The following is a 16,085-nucleotide window of genomic DNA, read 5'->3' on the forward strand; positions in this document are numbered from 1 at the left end:
GCCATATGAATGGCGTGGCATTAAAGTTCATCAACTCGCCGTGAAACACGAAATTGCTGTAACTTCAGTGTTCATGATTCTATCTCTCTCAAACTACATGTGTGTAACAACAGCCCCCCCCTGAAGATATTCATATGGTTTTAAGAAATGGGCGTGGCAAAAAAACTGACCAGCGCCCCCTATAGGGCAACCCCGGCACTACGATGGCCGACATTTATACAAATCTATCGGGACATGTGTCGTTTCATAACAAACAAAAAAATATCTTGGATATGTATGCTTGACCAAACAGGGAGGCCGCCATTTTGGATTAAGTGGCCATTTTTTTTCCATATTCCACATTTTTACTTGATGCACTTGTCCCAGGGCTTTCATCAGATTAACTTCAAATTAAGATCAGTGCCATCACAACAAGATGGAGATAAAAAGTGATTAAGAGATTGACCTTTCGTCACACCGTGTGACCGTGGCGTGGCGTCTTGAGTTTGATTAAACGCCATCAAAACACGAGGTTCTGTATCTCGGACATACATTGTCCAATCGAGTCCAAACTAGACATGTACGACAAGGGTGCCATCCTGATGACATCTACACAGAAATTATGACTTGAAATTACAGCGCCCCCTGGTGGCTACAGGAAGTGACATGTTTTATACTTTGATGAACTGCTCCTGGCTGCTTTAAGATATACAGCTCAAATGAACTCAGTCAAGTCATTGAATCAAGGTCAGAATTGTGACATTTCCTCAAACCATGTAAACATTGATGTTTGGCGAAGGATCATCCTTCGCCAAAGGACACGATGTTATCATAACTCCACTGTGCATTGTCCTATCACTACAAAACTTCTGTCACATGGTCAAAGTCCAATCCTGAACAGCTCTATGTGTCAATATTTCCTCAGTGTCATAGCGCCACCTACTGATTCGCCAGGAAACAGGAAGTGCTTTGTTAATCCACTCTGCATTATCCAACCGGCTCCAAACTACTGACCTATGATCACAATCCTGAATAGAACAGCTCCATATATGAATATTAGTTCAGGATCATAGCGCCACCTATTGATCAGTGTGAAAATTAAGTTGCGGAAACATTGTCCAATTGACACAAAATTTCTCACGCTACATCAGAGCGCCTACTTGAACAGATCTATATGTCTGTGCGTAATAATAGTGATGGCGCCACCTACTGGCAAACCTACTGCCGCAGAGCGCAAAACGCATGCAACGTGGAGAAGTGCATGCTCGATCGATGATGTGCGCTTGGTCATCGATCGCTCTCTCCACCGACCGCAACAGGCTTCAACGTGCGGGTGCTCGGGCCCGCAAGTGCTACAACGTAGCCCTAGTTATTATTATTATTTCCCTTTGGGGGGCTTTTTCAGGGTCTAGACATGCTCAAAAAGTTATGAAACTTTGCAGGAAATTCAAGGTCTGCGGATATTTTAGTATTCTGGAGTAATTGGAATTGGGCGTGGCAAAATGGCTCTACAGCGCCCCCTGGAACCAGCCCCTAGGTTTCCACATAACGGATTTTCATCAAAATCTGGATATAGGTGTATCGTGACCAGTCATGAAAAAAAGTCTCATGGAGCATTATGAAAAACGCAACAGGAAGTCCGCCATTTTGCTTTTAGTGGCCATTTTGGCAATATCCCACATTTTTACTTTTACGTACTTGTCCCAGGGCTTTCATCAGATCAACTTCAAATTCAGATGAGTGTCATCACAACAAGATGGAGATAAAAAATGATTGAGGGATTTTTTTTTTATCACACCGTGTGACCGTGGCATGGCGTTAAAAATTGGTTACACGCCATCAAAACACGGGCATCTGTATCTCGGACATACATGTTCCAATAGAGTCCAAACTAGACATGTAAGACAAGAGTCCCCGCCTGATGACATCTATGCATAAATGATGACTTAAAACCGCAGCGCCCCCTGGTGGCAACAGGAAATGTCTTGTTTTTTGCTTGTCTTACACTTGGATGAATTTCTCCTCATCCACTGACCTCAACCATGTCAAACTGTATCAAATGGGTCCCAAGACATTGACAATGAAGACATAAGATTACCGTGACTTTTCGTCAAACGCCATATGAATGGCGTGGCATTAAAGTTCATCAACTCGCCGTGAAACACGAAATTGCTGTAACTTCAGTGTTCATGATTCTATCTCTCTCAAACTACATGTGTGTAACAACAGCCCCCCCCTGAAGATATTCATATGGTTTTAAGAAATGGGCGTGGCAAAAAAACTGACCAGCGCCCCCTATAGGGCAACCCCGGCACTACGATGGCCGACATTTATACAAATCTATCGGGACATGTGTCGTTTCATAACAAACAAAAAAATATCTTGGATAGGTATGCTTGACCAAACAGGGAGGCCGCCATTTTGGATTAAGTGGCCATTTTTTTCCATATTCCACATTTTTACTTGATGCACTTGTCCCAGGGCTTTCCTCAGATTAACTTCAAATTAAGATCAGTGCCATCACAACAAGATGGAGATAAAAAGTGATTAAGAGATTGACCTTTCGTCACACCGTGTGACCGTGGCGTGGCGTCTTGAGTTTGATTAAACGCCATCAAAACACGAGGTTCTGTATCTCGGACATACATTGTCCAATCGAGTCCAAACTAGACATGTAAGACAAGGGTGCCATCCTGATGACATCTACACAGAAATTATGACTTGAAATTACAGCGCCCCCTGGTGGCTACAGGAAGTGACATGTTTTACACTTTGATGAACTGCTCCTGGCTGATTTACAATATACAGCTCAAATCAGATCAGTCAAGTCATTAGATCATGGTCAGAATTGTGACGTTTCCTCAAACCGTGTAAACATTGATGTGCGGCGAAGGATTTTCCTTCGCCAAAGGACACGATGTTATCATAACTCCACTGTGCATTGTCCTATCACTACAAAACTTCTGTCACATGGTCAGAGTCCAAGCCTGAACAGCTCTATGTGTCAATATTTCCTCAGTGTCATAGCGCCACCTACTGATTCGCCAGGAAACAGGAAGTACTTTGTTAATCCACTCTGCATTATCCAACCGGCTCCAAACTACTGACCTATGATCACAATCCTGAATAGAACAGCTCCATATATGAATATTAGTTCAGGATCATAGCGCCACCTATTGATCAGTGTGAAAATTAAGTTGCGGAAACATTGTCCAATTGACACAAAATTTCTCACGCTACATCAGAGTGCCTACTTGAACAGATCTATATGTCTGTGCGTAATAATAGTGATGGCGCCACCTACTGGCAAACCTACTGCCGCAGAGCGCAAAACGCATGCAACGTGGAGAAGTGCATGCTCGATCGATGATGTGCGCTTGGTCATCGATCGCTCTCTCCACCGACCGCAACAGGCTTCAACGTGCGGGTGCTCGGGCCCGCAAGTGCTACAACGTAGCCCTAGTTATTATTATTAGGGCCCGAGCACCGAATGGTGAGAGGCCCTATTGAATCTGTAAGGATTTTTATTATTATTATTATTATTATTTCCCTTTGGGGGGCTTTTTCAGGGTCTAGACATGCTCAAAAAGTTATGAAACTTTGCAGGAAATTCAAGGTCTGCGGATATTTTAGTATTCTGGAGTAATTGGAATTGGGCGTGGCAAAATGGCTCTACAGCGCCCCCTGGAACCAGCCCCTAGGTTTCCACATAACGGATTTTCATCAAAATCTGGATATAGCTGTATCGTGACCAGTCATGAAAAAAAGTCTCATGGAGCATTATGAAAAACGCAACAGGAAGTCCGCCATTTTGCTTTTAGTGGCCATTTTGGCAATATCCCACATTTTTACTTTTACGTACTTGTCCCAGGGCTTTCATCAGATCAACTTCAAATTCAGATGAGTGTCATCACAACAAGATGGAGATAAAAACTGATTGAGGGATTTTTTTTTTATCACACCGTGTGACCGTGGCATGGCGTTAAAAATTGGTTACACGCCATCAAAACACGGGCATCTGTATCTCGGACATACATGTTCCAATCAAGTCCAAACTAGACATGTAAGACAATAGTCCCCGCCTGATGACATCTATGCATAAATGATGACTTAAAACCGCAGCGCCCCCTGGTGGCAACAGGAAATGTCTTGTTTTTTGCTTGTCTTACACTTGGATGAATTTCTCCTCATCCACTGACCTCAACCATGTCAAACTGTATCAAATGGGTCCCAAGACATTGACAATGAAGACATAAGATTACCGTGACTTTTCGTCACACGCCATATGAATGGCGTGGCATTAAAGTTCATCAACTCGCCGTGAAACACGAAAATGCTGTAACTTCAGTGTTCATGATTCTATCTCTCTCAAACTACATGTGTGTAACAACAGCCCCCCCCTGAAGATATTCATATGGTTTTAAGAAATGGGCGTGGCAAAAAAACTGACCAGCGCCCCCTATAGGGCAACCCCGGCACTACGATGGCCGACATTTATACAAATCTATCGGGACATGTGTCGTTTCATAACAAACAAAAAAATATCTTGGATAGGTATGCTTGACCAAACAGGGAGGCCGCCATTTTGGATTAAGTGGCCATTTTTTTTCCATATTCCACATTTTTACTTGATGCACTTGTCCCAGGGCTTTCATCAGATTAACTTCAAATTAAGATCAGTGCCATCACAACAAGATGGAGATAAAAAGTGATTAAGAGATTGACCTTTCGTCACACCGTGTGACCGTGGCGTGGCGTCTTGAGTTTGATTAAACGCCATCAAAACACAAGGTTCTGTATCTCGGACATACATTGTCCAATCGAGTCCAAACTAGACATGTAAGACAAGGGTGCCATCCTGATGACATCTACACAGAAATTATGACTTGAAATCACAGCGCCCCCTGGTGGCAACATGAAGTGACATGTTTTATACTTTGATGAACTGCTCCTGGCTGATTTACAATATACAGCTCAAATCAGCTCAGTCAAGTCATTAGATCATGGTCAGAATTGTGACGTTTCCTCAAACCGTGTAAACATTGATGTGCGGCGAAGGATTTTCCTTCGCCAAAGGACACGATGTTATCATAACTCCACTGTGCATTGTCCTATCACTACAAAACTTCTGTCACATGGTCAGAGTCCAAGCCTGAACAGCTCTATGTGTCAATATTTCCTCAGTGTCATAGCGCCACCTACTGATTCGCCAGGAAACAGGAAGTATTTTTTTAATCCACTCTGCATTATCCAACCGGCTCCAAACTACTGACCTATGATCACAATCCTGAATAGAACAGCTCCACATATGAATATTAGTTCAGGATCATAGCGCCACCTATTGATCAGTGTGAAAATTAAGTTGCGGAAACATTGTCCAATTGACACAAAATTTCTCACGCTACATCAGAGCGCCTACATGAACAGATCTATATGTCTGTGCGTAATAATAGTGATGGCGCCACCTACTGGCAAACCTACTGCCCCAGAGCGCAAAACGCATGCAACGTGGAGAAGTGCATGCTCGATCGATGATGTGCGCTTGGTCATCGATCGCTCTCTCCACCGACCGCAACAGGCTTCAACGTGCGGGTGCTCGGGCCCGCAAGTGCTACAACGTAGCCCTAGTTATTATTATTATTTCCCTTTGGGGGGCTTTTTCAGGGTCTAGACATGCTCAAAAAGTTATGAAACTTTGCAGGAAATTCAAGGTCTGCGGATATTTTAGTATTCTGGAGTAATTGGAATTGGGCGTGGCAAAATGGCTCTACAGCGCCCCCTGGAACCAGCCCCTAGGTTTCCACATAACGGATTTTCATCAAAATCTGGATATAGGTGTATCGTGACCAGTCATGAAAAAAAGTCTCATGGAGCATTATGAAAAACGCAACAGGAAGTCCACCATTTTGCTTTTAGTGGCCATTTTGGCAATATCCCACATTTTTACTTTTACGTACTTGTCCCAGGGCTTTCATCAGATCAACTTCAAATTCAGATGAGTGTCATCACAACAAGATGGAGATAAAAAATGATTGAGGGATTTTTTTTTTATCACACCGTGTGACCGTGGCATGGCGTTAAAAATTGGTTACACGCCATCAAAACACGGGCATCTGTATCTCGGACATACATGTTCCAATCAAGTCCAAACTAGACATGTAAGACAATAGTCCCCGCCTGATGACATCTATGCATAAATGATGACTTAAAACCGCAGCGCCCCCTGGTGGCAACAGGAAATGTCTTGTTTTTTGCTTGTCTTACACTTGGATGAATTTCTCCTCATCCACTGACCTCAACCATGTCAAACTGTATCAAATGGGTCCCAAGACATTGACAATGAAGACATAAGATTACCGTGACTTTTCGTCAAACGCCATATGAATGGCGTGGCATTAAAGTTCATCAACTCGCCGTGAAACACGAAATTGCTGTAACTTCAGTGTTCATGATTCTATCTCTCTCAAACTACATGTGTGTAACAACAGCCCTCCCCTGAAGATATTCATATGGTTTTAAGAAATGGGCGTGGCAAAAAAACTGACCAGCGCCCCCTATAGGGCAACCCCGGCACTACGATGGCCGACATTTATACAAATCTATCGGGACATGTGTCGTTTCATAACAAACAAAAAAATATCTTGGATAGGTATGCTTGACCAAACAGGGAGGCCGCCATTTTGGATTAAGTGGCCATTTTTTGTTCCATATTCCACATTTTTACTTGATGCACTTGTCCCAGGGCTTTCATCAGATTAACTTCAAATTAAGATCAGTGCCATCACAACAAGATGGAGATAAAAAGTGATTAAGAGATTGACCTTTCGTCACACCGTGTGACCGTGGCGTGGCGTCTTGAGTTTGATTAAACGCCATCAAAACACGAGGTTCTGTATCTCGGACATACATTGTCCAATCGAGTCCAAACTAGACATGTAAGACAAGGGTGCCATCCTGATGACATCTACACAGAAATTATGACTTGAAATTACAGCGCCCCCTGGTGGCTACAGGAAGTGACATGTTTTATACTTTGATGAACTGCTCCTGGCTGATTTACAATATACAGCTCAAATCAGATCAGTCAAGTCATTAGATCATGGTCAGAATTGTGACGTTTCCTCAAACCGTGTAAACATTGATGTGCGGCGAAGGATTTTCCTTTGCCAAAGGACACGATGTTATCATAACTCCACTGTGCATTGTCCTATCACTACAAAACTTCTGTCACATGGTCAGAGTCCAAGCCTGAACAGCTCTATGTGTCAATATTTCCTCAGTGTCATAGCGCCACCTACTGATTCGCCAGGAAACAGGAAGTACTTTGTTAATCCACTCTGCATTATCCAACCGGCTCCAAACTACTGACCTATGATCACAATACTGATCTGAACAGCTCCATATATGAATATTAGTTCAGGATCATAGCGCCACCTATTGATCAGTGTGAAAATTAAGTTGCGGAAACATTGTCCAATTGACACAAAATTTCTCACGCTACATCAGAGCGCCTACTTGAACAGATCTATATGTCTGTGCGTAATAATAGTGATGGCGCTACCTACTGGCAAACCTACTGCCGCAGAGCGCAAAACGCATGCAACGTGGAGAAGTGCATGCTCGATCGATGATGTGCGCTTGGTCATCGATCGCTCTCTCCACCGACCGCAACAGGCTTCAACGTGCGGGTGCTCGGGCCCGCAAGTGCTACAACGTAGCCCTAGTTTTATGCAGTGTATTTGTGATGACTTTTTTTTGTGTTGGGTTCATTTTGTTATTCATATTCTCCTAAGCATTAGAAATCAACTACTCCGGGATAATTAGAGACTTCCTGTGTGAGAGTGATAAAACACCTGCTGCACATCAGCGGCTCGATTGCTTTAAGCCCCGTTTGAACACCCCTCTGTAAGGGGAATGAGGTAGGAAGCGGTCTAATTCCCTTTGCTACAGGCAGTGCCGGGCGCGTGTCACTCATTCACAGTGGTCGGCTGTTCTTTGTTTAGATTGACAGTGCACAGCTTGCGAGCTGTACTTCTCTCATGTTGTAGTTTATTTTTTAATAATGCTTATTCATGTATTTAATATATTTCCTTTATTTATAAGGGTTGATGTTTAAATATTTTAAATAGTTGTATATTATATTTTATTAAATGATTATCTTGTGCTTCCTGTAATTATCGAATATGAATTAATATTTTGTTTAGTTCCTACTAGTTTCATGGTGTTTCTATGATGCCATGGTTGATTTGTGTGATTAAAAAGCCGAGAAGCATCAGTTTGGGACTCTGCGTGTTGCTTTGCTGTTTTAGCGTTTGTATATTTTTCCAACTTCTGGTCTCCTTGATGCATCAATTCTACATTAAAATCTTCTGAATAAGACATCAGCTGCTACCCTAGTTCTCCTTTTACCAGCTTCCTGAAAACTTTCATAACACTGTGTACCAGGTATACATCTGATGTAGATCATCCCATGTTTCTTCAGTGAACGGTTAGTCACAAGTGCTTGCTGATAATGGGTTTCAATTTAATATTGCAAAGTTTTGAGTTAGGTGCCCTCAGATTATGTTTGTTATGATCTTGTGTAATCTTCAAAAATGGGGGATGATAAATAATTGATATGAATTATTTATGTTAACTTTAATTCACTGTTTAATAGTGTCGATTTAAAAAATACTGTTATCAGTGCACCATATACAGCTCTTCTCACTTCATTTTCTAAACAGCAGTCGGAGTTGAGTTTGTGGTCACACTATTGCAAAAGGGGTCTGTACCTGGCTTGCATGTCTTTCCGTCTGGTTTAAGCTGAACACCAGTGGGGCAGGCACAGCTGTAGAAAGGCAATACTGGAGAAAGTAGGCAGAGATGACTACAGCCTCCATTTTTGACACTACAGGAAGTCTTAACTTCAGTCACACAACAAAAGAAAAGGGACAAAAGAATATTATTAAATATATTGTATACACATGATATTTTACCTCAATGATAGATGCATATGTACTGTAATGTAGGCTAAATACACATTAGTTAAACAGACCACTTACTCTGAGGCTGACGATATGGCTCCAGAACCTGTATGTCCATAGGGGAGTAAATCCCACTGAGGATCTCTCTGGCTTTGTCTCCCCTGTGTTTGTTACAGGCATGGATTGAGCGGGTTTGCCAGTCGGTCCAGTATAATGTCTCCTCAGACAGTGTCAGTGCAAAAGGATGGGTGAGGGTTCCCTCAACCACTGTTTCACTGTAGGACAAAATAAAAACAGTTTTGAATGAGAGGATGGTCTGTATTTGTGTTTCGAGAATCCCGTTACAAAATGCTTATCTTTAATGGAAGATATTTTTTAATAATTTGAGAAAATAGAATTGCATATTTTAATGTGATGTTTCAAGATGCCATTAGGGGTAGAACAGTGTAGCTGGAGGCCAATAGTTCACCATGAGGAGGTTGGCTGCAGGGGTTGTATTAGAACATCAACCATCAGGTTGCTCTGAGATCTGGGAATCCACTGAAAAGCCCTGTGCTAGACCATAAAAGAAACACCACAGACTGCAGAAGGCTACAGCAAATTTAAGCCAGATTTAACACACTCTAGATTTCAAAATATTCAGCTTTTGTCAGTGAATGTGTGTGCAAAACATTTTATCAAACAAGCATATTTTTCATTATGCCAGATGTCGGGTACAGTCAGATTCAAGCTTCCACTCCCCCTTCTCAGTTAGCTAGACCAAGTACATGTTTTTACCACCAAAGAGCATACGTCTGTCTAATACAGGCTGTTTACATAAAAGCACTATACTGAGCAGCTTCCAATTATAAGAGGGTTACAGTGGTTGGCTAACTAGAACCACCGAGCATTTCCACTAAATTGTGGTTTGGATCCAACTGAAACTTTCCTGATTTTAATACTTGCAGAGATGTGCAGTAGGTAACATTATGCTACACCTGCAGCTGCCTTCAGTTATTTCCTTATTTCTCCATGAGGTTGACTAATTAAATGATAGTGTGATTAAAGGCTTATAATCCAAAAAGGTTGTTTTTTTCATCTAAATGTTTGCATAAAATGTTTTGGGCATTTTATGCAGTTTTAGATAGATCACAGTTGAGCCATGACTTGCTTGCTAGGCGATTATGGACTCCATCTGTAACCCTTGGCCAGAGGTGTAAAGTAACGAATTACATTTACTCACGTTACTGTAATTGAGTAGTTTTTTTGTGTACTTTGCAATTTTTTGAGTAGTTTTTGAAATGGGTAATTTTACTTTTACTTAAGTAGATTTTGACTGATGTATTGTACTTCGCTACTTTGGAATTACATCCGTTACTGAGTAAAAAAAATAAACAGTTTAAGGCGCAAGTCAATTCTCCCTGCAGTGGTATATCCTGCAGAGTGGATGACGTTCCCTCACGTGCACGTTCAACATATGAAAACTGATCGTAAAGTTCACTGTTGGCGAAAAATATGCGCGACATGCACAACACTGCACATGGAGCCCCTGCAGAGCGGCTGCAGAGCCGCGGGTTCAGACCCCTGGCTCCGGAGAAAGAACGATTTGTTTACTGCTCCGCCGTTAAAGAGATGCGGACGTCAAAACATTAGTTCGGCGGTAATATTAGTTCCACCTCGCATTTTCCTTTCCCGGTCGCGCGCCCCACCTGTTATGACTCCGCGCACCACACAGTTTGAGAATCACTGCGCTACACAGGGCCGGACCTAGCACATTTGGTGCTCTATGCAAGCTTCAACCCCCCCCCCACACAAACGATTTTCCAGAAAAACGGAACTGCAACATACAGACGGTATTTTGCCCTGTAAAACTGCATTTCTTTTCAAATAAACACAACAAAGATAGCAACGACAACGTGCAAGCATTCGATTAGACAGTGTCTTTCCTCTGGAGAAGGAAAACATTCCGTAACATTTTGTTGTCATTGTACTTATATTTGTAAAGAATCTCCTTAATTAAAAATAACTGTTTTTGGATTGGATTTATGACTCCTTGTCCTTTTTTGCACTGTATAGGAGCGGCCCCCATCAATTTGTTCGAAGTAACTAAGTAACTTTTACTTAAAGTACATTTTAAATTAACTACTTTTTACTTTTACTTGAGTAGATTTTTAGATGGGTACTTTTACTTGTACTTATGTAACATTTCATCAAAGTAATTGTACTTTTACTTGAGTACAATATTTTAGTACTTTTTACACCTCTGCCCTTGGCACTTATATTGTGAAAGCCCACAGCGATTCTGCATTAGATTGGATCAGTACCAACCATTTGAGACCTTACTCTTTGTAAGTTGAACTGGGCTTGCACTTAACTGAAGCAGCTTCAACTAAAACACTGCTCATTCACTTTGAATCGAGGGATGTCATGGATTTCCGAACTGCAATGGGATTATGTTGTGTTGCATTGCTTGCGCTGCACAGAGGTTGAGATAATCAAATCTTGTTCAAAACTTGATTTGCAGGTGCTTGCCAATCAAATTTTTGTTGTTAATGTTTACCATGCCACCACTAAGCAACAGGCACACTGACTGCCAAGCTTTAAAACAATACATACGTGTGAGTACAGCATCACTGATGGGCCAGCTCAACTTGTGGTGTTCCCAAAGGCTTGATCCTAAGTCCCTGTTAATTAACTGTTATGTTCTTATGGTAACATATTACATTAGATCCTCATAGAAAGTTATACAAATGTTATCTTTTGAAAAAACTATGAACTGGCCTGACTGTAAGTGCTCAGAGGACATTATGTACAAACTAAGTGAATCTAATCTTAATGCCTAAGAAAGAGGAAAAGCCTTTTCAGTCATAAACTTTGCGTAAAATCTGGAGAAATGGCTTTGGAGTTTACCCATGGTTTACCTGCCACACATGCAGGAAGGTTTGCTGCACAGACATGTTCCCAACAGCAACAAATCCCCCACATTATTCTGGCAAAAGCTGGAGCAGCTGGATGCTGGGGGAAGTTACATATTAACTCTTCTGCAGAGATCACTTGATTTTCTTTACAACACACAGCTGACCCTGGGGCCCCATTCACTCGCTCAGAACGGCACACGCAGTGAGATAAGAGATGCACGTGAAGCCGGGAACATTTTTGCCCGCTCTTCACATGATGGCCTGATACGATTATGATCTCATCTCATCTCATTTTCATCCGCTTATCCGGGGTCGGGTTGCGGGGGGAGCAGCTCAAGCAGGGGGCCCCAGACTTCCCTTTCCCGGGCCACATTGACAAACTCTGACGGGGGGATCCCGAGGCGTTCCCAGGCCAGTGTTGAGATATAATCTCTCCACCTAGTCCTGGGTCTTCCCCGAGGTCTCCTCCCCACTGGACGTGCCTGAAACACCTCCCAAGGAAGGCGCCCAGTGGGCATCCTTACCAGATGCCCGAACCACCTCAGCTGACTCCTTTCTAAGTAAAGGAGCAGCGGCTCTAATCCGAGTTCCTCACGGATGGCTGAGCTTCTCACCCAATCCCTAAGGGAGACGCCAGCCACCCTTCTGAGAAAACTCATCTCGGCCGCTTGTACCCGTGAGCATTTTGTAACGGGATTCTCGATTATGATAAAGAAACTTAAAGTGAAAGTGAGAGACGTTAACTCTCACTGGAGTGAACATTTCTCACGTTCATCATATGTAAATTGATTCGTTAAATTCATCGTTCACAAAAAACTGCACAACACTGGCAGCTGATAACGGATATGACAACATCAAGTTAGCGCCTTCTATTAAATACAATTAATCAGTATTGATAATAGCAATATACATAGAAATGTGCAGGAATACGTAACAATATAGTTTTGTGACCTTTCACTTCAGTGATTTAGTTACGCTAATACCAGATAGAGTGTAGTGTAATCATTCGTAAGTGAGGTGGTGCTTATAGGATATTAATCCAGGCAGGGTGTATGTGGCTGAGGGTTTAACATCACACAATAGGATCAAGTGTTGAACTGGCCAGTGGACCATCAAAATATCATCCAAATATTAACAATTAGATTTCTGTACAATGGAAAAGCCCCTGTAGAGTTTGATTTCTTCTTTCACATCAGTCTACCATCTACTGTCAGAGAGCAAAGGCACAGTTCACACAATTAAATCCATTATCTTCAATACAAAAAGATCCATACCGTGCTGATCCATCAAGGTTAGCTCTATGAATGAAGCTGAGTTTAGCATCTGCCCAATACAGCTTCTCCTCGACCATGTCTATAGTCAGACCATTGGGCCAGTATATGTCCACGTTTACAATCACTTTCCTGTTAGAGACACAAGCAAACAAATTGAAGAGACCAAAGAATGACAGTTGATTTACAATTCATTAAGTTACATTACCTATGGCTGCCATCCATGCCAGCCCGCTCTATCCTGGGCTCCTCTCCCCAGTCAGTCCAGTACATGTAGCTGGATGAAAACATAATAAAAAATACAATACAAAAACACGGAAGTAAGTGGGAAACAAGTGATTTTAATATTCACCATAGCATGTCCGAACATGGTTGTCCCACCTTGGTTATAGTGGCTTTCTACAATTCTTTTTAATACAATTTGATGATTTTGACTGAAAAGAACTGCCTTTAACTGACTGAGCATCTGTTAGCGTGTCCCTGAAGGCAATTTTATCACATTTAGGCAAGACAAAACTCACATGATCTAGATGAAACTGAACCGAATTGACAAGAGGTTAGTTTCAAGAATTGGTTTCTTAATTTCTTCCAATTTGGTGTCTTATTGTTAAAACATCCCAGAAAATGAACAAAAAACAACATTGTTCCTTGGCCCTATCATTTGGACCTGTCATCAATAAAAAAAAATAATGTTAAATGTATATATCCACCTTCTGTCATTTATCTTTCCATCCCCACAACAATACACATCGAAAGTGGGAATTTTTTGGGAATTTAGAAATGGTAATTAATCAGACAATTTTTTTTTATTGTTTGACATCTCTAGTCTTTTCATACACATTTTATGAAAACAATTTTTCAGTTTTTAGCGGCTCTGTCAGTAATTTAAAACCGAACAAAGCGCTCAACTGATCGGCTGCTTAACGTGAACAAGCCCTGATTTCATTGTATGTGTTGCTCGGAATGGAGTGAGTGGGGTATGGGTACATGGAGCGGGTCATTCTACACATGCGTTGATGCATTAAAAAAATGAACACTCTAATTCCAGAAATTAATCATTGCAGTTTCATAGCTGACCACTGATTTGGAAGACTGGGAATTTTGTCACGCTGTGGCGTGCTCTGCGCACATGAATAATTAATATTCATGGTAGAAGAAAACAACACTTATCTGTGTTGAACTGGTAGTGTCTCAGGTAGGACACTGCATGACAATATTCCCACAGCCTTAAATGCACCGTCTGCAAATGTAATACGTTGCAACCTATTTATGGTAAACTTAAGACTATTTAAGACCATCATTTCACTGACTGCCTGCTTCGTGAACCATTTCATAGAGAACACTGCTGTTGTAGATAGTTATGATTGTTAAGGTTAGGATTAAGGCTAAGAAATACATTGTGTTGGTTAGTGTCCCTAAAACTTTAGAAAGACAATTGTTTGTGTATTTACCAGTGAGCAGGGTTGAGAGCGACAGCCCTGGGCTGGTCTAAGTCCATCCAAAACAGAACCTTTCTGGATGTGCCATCGAGGTTGGCCACTTCAATCCGATTGGTCTCCGAGTCTGTCCAGTAAAGCTTTCGCCCCAGCCAGTCACAGGCCAGCCCATCGGGACTGTCCAGTCCAGACACTACCACTGTCTGAACAGTTCCCAGTGCCTCTTTAAGGGCTGCAACCACAAATCATACAGTGTGAAATGATGATAATAAGGAAGATGCATTACATTACATTTGTTCCTTACTATTCAAGTACAATAAACAGATAAAATACAACATATAGTCTTACAGTTTGATGACTTATTCCAGTGAGTCTGTTTGATCGCCTCCTCACTAACATCAGTCCAAAATATAAGGCCCTCAGCATACAGGAAGTCCACTGCTGCTGCATCCTCCAGGTCGCTAACAACAATGGCAGACTCACCCCGCACACCTTCTGCATCTACTAATCGTACATCACGTCGGTTGGCAAAGAGGAGGAGCGGTGAGCCTGGAAAGCATAAGATATTCTAAGTAACATTCAAAACATTTCATTCAATTAGGGCTGGGCGATATGGAAAACTTCTTATAACGAAACATTTTTTATATATATTTATCGCAATAAACATCAAATTATCAGAAAACTTCTTTTTATGTATAGTGTTGTTTATTGTACAAAACTGATCTGACTTGCTTGTACAATCATCCTTTGCTTCTCTGTGCATGTGTTCCCACTTGTCTCTGCCCATCTTCACACACAAACTGATAAACACGTATTTAATTATTAATCTATGATGTCTGTTCATGACTCTTTATCGTTCCAGTCACCTTAACTCTGATGTACTGTCTGTGCGCGTCACGTTACGTCTCCCGTAGCAGGTTTAAACGTGTATCAAACAAACATAGTATACATCAGTCCTGTTTGTTTCCCAATAACTTGTGATCAGTGATGGTGTTTATTGTTAAAGTGAGCGCAGGTCAGAGGGGGAGTTGACACAGGATGACCAGACTTTTAATGAGTGTCTGTCTGATCCTTGCGTACCACTGGTTACAATTATTAAGCAGTGGAAACCTGCTGAAACTATGAACGTAACTGACAACATGATTATTTTCAGTCACTGTATCAATGCGGAGTCATCCTCCTCTCTGCAGGAGCCCAAACATTGACACATTTGCTGCTGCTGCTGCTGTTCCGCCACTCTGTGCTGTGTGTGGGGGGGCCTCTGCATCGATTTGGTGACTAAACATAATCAATGTTTTACACTACGTTAATTGTTTAGGCGAGTTTCCACCGCTGAATTATTATAACCACTGCTGCTTAAGGACCAGGACAGATGCTCAATAAAAGGTCAGGTCGTCCTCTGTCGGCTTCTGCTTCCTCTTAACCCCAACACTGACCTGCACATACTTTACACTTCACCAATAAACACCAACCCTGGTCACAAGTTATTAGGAACAATCAAGACTCATGATCCAACATCATCGATCAATAGCTTAATAT

General features: G+C 41.8%; 1 protein-coding gene across 1 annotated transcript in view; it reads right to left on the reverse strand.

The window, feature by feature from the left end:
- The window catches only part of lrp5 (low density lipoprotein receptor-related protein 5), a 79,847-nt gene that overhangs the window by 49,945 nt on the left and 13,817 nt on the right, over positions 1-16,085 (reverse strand). Inside the window, exons 2-7 of the mRNA XM_062390320.1 lie at positions 14,895-15,095; positions 14,562-14,778; positions 13,319-13,387; positions 13,114-13,242; positions 9,021-9,217; positions 8,751-8,882 (exon numbers count right to left, since the gene is read on the reverse strand). Of these exons, the coding sequence (XP_062246304.1) occupies positions 8,751-8,882; positions 9,021-9,217; positions 13,114-13,242; positions 13,319-13,387; positions 14,562-14,778; positions 14,895-15,095 (945 nt within the window). The remainder of the gene's footprint in view (positions 1-8,750; positions 8,883-9,020; positions 9,218-13,113; positions 13,243-13,318; positions 13,388-14,561; positions 14,779-14,894; positions 15,096-16,085) is intronic.

The sequence above is a fragment of the Platichthys flesus genome, chromosome 6, assembly GCF_949316205.1.
Source record: "Platichthys flesus chromosome 6, fPlaFle2.1, whole genome shotgun sequence".
Taxonomy (NCBI): domain Eukaryota; kingdom Metazoa; phylum Chordata; class Actinopteri; order Pleuronectiformes; family Pleuronectidae; genus Platichthys; species Platichthys flesus.